This window comes from Oryzias melastigma, linkage group LG23, assembly GCF_002922805.2.
Source record: "Oryzias melastigma strain HK-1 linkage group LG23, ASM292280v2, whole genome shotgun sequence".
In the NCBI taxonomy this organism is placed as follows: Eukaryota; Metazoa; Chordata; class Actinopteri; order Beloniformes; family Adrianichthyidae; genus Oryzias; species Oryzias melastigma.
In genome coordinates, this window is record NC_050534.1 from 18,698,880 (window position 1) to 18,701,854 (window position 2,975).

Sequence of the window (2,975 nt, forward strand, 5' to 3'; positions counted from 1 at the left end):
CTGTTTTTTATTTTCTTCCCTATCCTACTTGTGATTAAAGTTTGCGTCTTTTTTTCTGTTTTCATGTCAACCAGCTACTTGAAATAAAGTGATTTCGATTATTTTTTTTAGTTGAACTGAAAATGAGCCGTTCCTGTTTACCTGTTTGCAGCTCCGCCTCTCCTGCTGCCCTCCCTCCGGCTCTTCATCCCCCCTCTGCGCCTGGCGTCTGCAGCCATGTGGCACATCGTGCAGAAGGGAAACGTGCACGACTACGGCATGGTGGAGGACTTCATCAGCACCATCACAGAAATCGTGCCCGAGCTGCTGAACGCGGATCAGAAAGCTCAGCTCCTCCTGGGTCTCCGAGCTCGTGTAAGTAACCCGGCCGACCCAGGCGAGTTTTCATGCTTGATGGCGCTCTAGATAAAGCGTGCGTTGCAGGTGGTTCTTGAACTGTGTCGATGTGAGCCGACTGCAGACCCAGAGTCCATCGAGTTGCACCTGGATGGGATCAAGTCGCTCATTTCCACCTGGGCGGCGCAGGTTGGTTTCTAAAATTCGCCTTCTGATCTTCTGCTGCTCGGACCACAGCTGTCTTATCTGCTTGTGTCTTCCAGCCGTGCTTTGCAGACGTCCAGTTTCCAGAGTCCAACTTTGTGGATCAGATTAAAGTGTTGCTTAAGGATCCAGAAGAGAAGGAAAAGTTCTTCCAGGTCTTTATATTGATTCTTTAGCTTTGTGGAAACGCAGGACACTTGTTCATCTCTGCTAGTTTTCCTACAGGATGTTTTTCCTACGGATTTTGGGCCGGACTACGACAACGCCCTGCAGGTCCTCATGCTGGACTTCGTGTCCAGACTGGAGAAGCTTCTCCCGGTTCCAGACGTTCAGCAGGTACTGAAGCATTCATCACCTCCTAAGTTTCTGGAAAACATGTTGGGGCTTTTCACTCACTTCACTTCACAAGTGGCTTCAATGTTGTCTCAAAAAAGAGCCTAAAAATAGAAAAAGGCGAAAATTACTAGAAAGTAGTAAAATTTTCTATTCATGCAGCAAGTATTTTTTTCACTTAAATCATAATATATTAATCTAGAAACAAGTAGTTGTGCACAAACATAAAAAAGAGAGAAAAATAAGCTAAAAAAAAAAAATTGACTTCAAATAGAATTCTATACAGCCCAATAATAAATGTTTGTTTGCTAGTTCTAAGAAAATTGTTTATATTTTGGGGGTTTTCATGAACTTAACTGTAGCTTATTTTATCAAGATGACAAATAATAATAAGTGGAGATGACTTATTTTAGAACAAAATAAGTCGTACGATCTTGGTACAAGTTGGCCCATCTTCATAAAATCTAAAACTAGCACTTATTTTTAGAACACAAATCTAAATTTTTGTTGTAAAGTAATGAAAGACTTCCAGTTTTACTTCACTGAACTTTAAAATAAAATACTTTAAAATTGAACCAAAATTGAGCGTAAATGTAGATATTTTTGGGGATCAAGTTTTTCAGGTTGGAGCAAAGTGATTTCGACTCGTTTTTAATTATAGTTTCCTTATTTCTAGATACTACAATAGGTAGAATATCCATGTCTAAAAACAAGGTTTGAAATTTTTGCAATTTGCCTTTGAGGAAGACTTAAGCTCCGTTTTTACGGAGGTGGTTTTGAGGCGTATCAAAATGACATATTCGCAAAACTGCAATGGACACACTTTTTGAATAACATTTATGTTTCGTAAATACAGAATGGCTAACTTTTTTTTTTTTTTGCTTTGGGAGACAGTAGCTGTATTTCTGTTGACAATGAAATTACTTAAATTGGATTGACAATAGTAAATTTGTGTAACGGAAACGCAACACAAAAAAGTTGCATTTGTCTCAAAAAAAAAAGTTTTTGTATATTGAGGGGGTGGTTTTTCAGGCATATCAAAGTGACTTATTTCACAAAACTGCAAAAACGTAAGCTCCATTCATGCTGGGCAAGTGACGTGTCTTCAAGAAAGAGACTTCTTGAGAGACTTCTTCTACTGTCTACTCGTGCATGTCCGCCACCTGAAGTTGGAAGAGGTTTGGTGTGAAACAGCAACTGCTCTATTCAGATATATGAAAGACTTTTGTCATATATTCCAATCGCAATAATTGATTTCTCCTCCATGATCAATTTTCAAACTTAAACCAGTCTCTGATTGGTCAACTTTCAGTACGCGTTCATTGGACGCACGAAAGAAATGCAAACATCAAATATTAATACTTTAAACTTCATATATTATCATTTTTTTCTGTTCTTCAGACGGCGTCCATGCTCGGCGCTGTCCCCTCTGCCCTACAGGAGTGCGCACGCTCAGTTCCCGACCCGCAGAACCTCACCACGGTGCTGCAGTACCACACCGCACTCGGACATTTCGACTTCTCCGGTAAGTTTCCGCAGTAAATGTAACGCAACTATAGTCCTGGACTGGAGGGACCAGATTGGTAAGATTTCACCCCTGCCTCATACTCAAAAACTCCCTCAAATTTGTATGCATCTAGTCCACTTTAGAAATGGATTTTAGGGATAGTGAACTACTCCTCCCCCGAAAAAATGATGACATCACAAAATAAGAAAATCTCTAATGGGGAGCTCCAAAAATTTTACAAAATCAACAAACAAAACCAAAACCCACATGTTGAGGATATCCCAAGGAATTTTTCAAATTATGAGTGGCCACACCAGTTTGTGGCAAAGTGCAAAATATTACATTCTTTTTTTTCCGGAAATAAAACTGTTTTTTTCCCCCCGAAAACGCCACTAAGTTAAGTCTGCAATCAAAACTGATGTTTTATTGACCTTTGACCTCAGGAAAAGGCCAGTCTTAAATAAAAAAAAAAAAAAAAACTCCTTTACAACTTTTAACTTCTAGGATTGCCTCCCAACTTCTCGAGCATCAGTGAAAAACTACTTGGGACAAAATGAGTGTAGATTTTAAACGGCATTAGCATTACAAGCTAACA

At 39.5% G+C, this 2,975-nt stretch overlaps 1 protein-coding gene across 1 annotated transcript in view; it reads left to right on the forward strand.

Annotated features, from left to right (window-relative positions):
* The window catches only part of LOC112153220 (zinc finger protein 11), a 7,827-nt gene that overhangs the window by 1,092 nt on the left and 3,760 nt on the right, over positions 1-2,975 (forward strand). Inside the window, exons 2-6 of the mRNA XM_024283247.2 lie at positions 152-354; positions 424-525; positions 600-695; positions 766-876; positions 2,275-2,398. Coding sequence (XP_024139015.2) covers positions 152-354; positions 424-525; positions 600-695; positions 766-876; positions 2,275-2,398 — 636 coding nt within the window. The remainder of the gene's footprint in view (positions 1-151; positions 355-423; positions 526-599; positions 696-765; positions 877-2,274; positions 2,399-2,975) is intronic.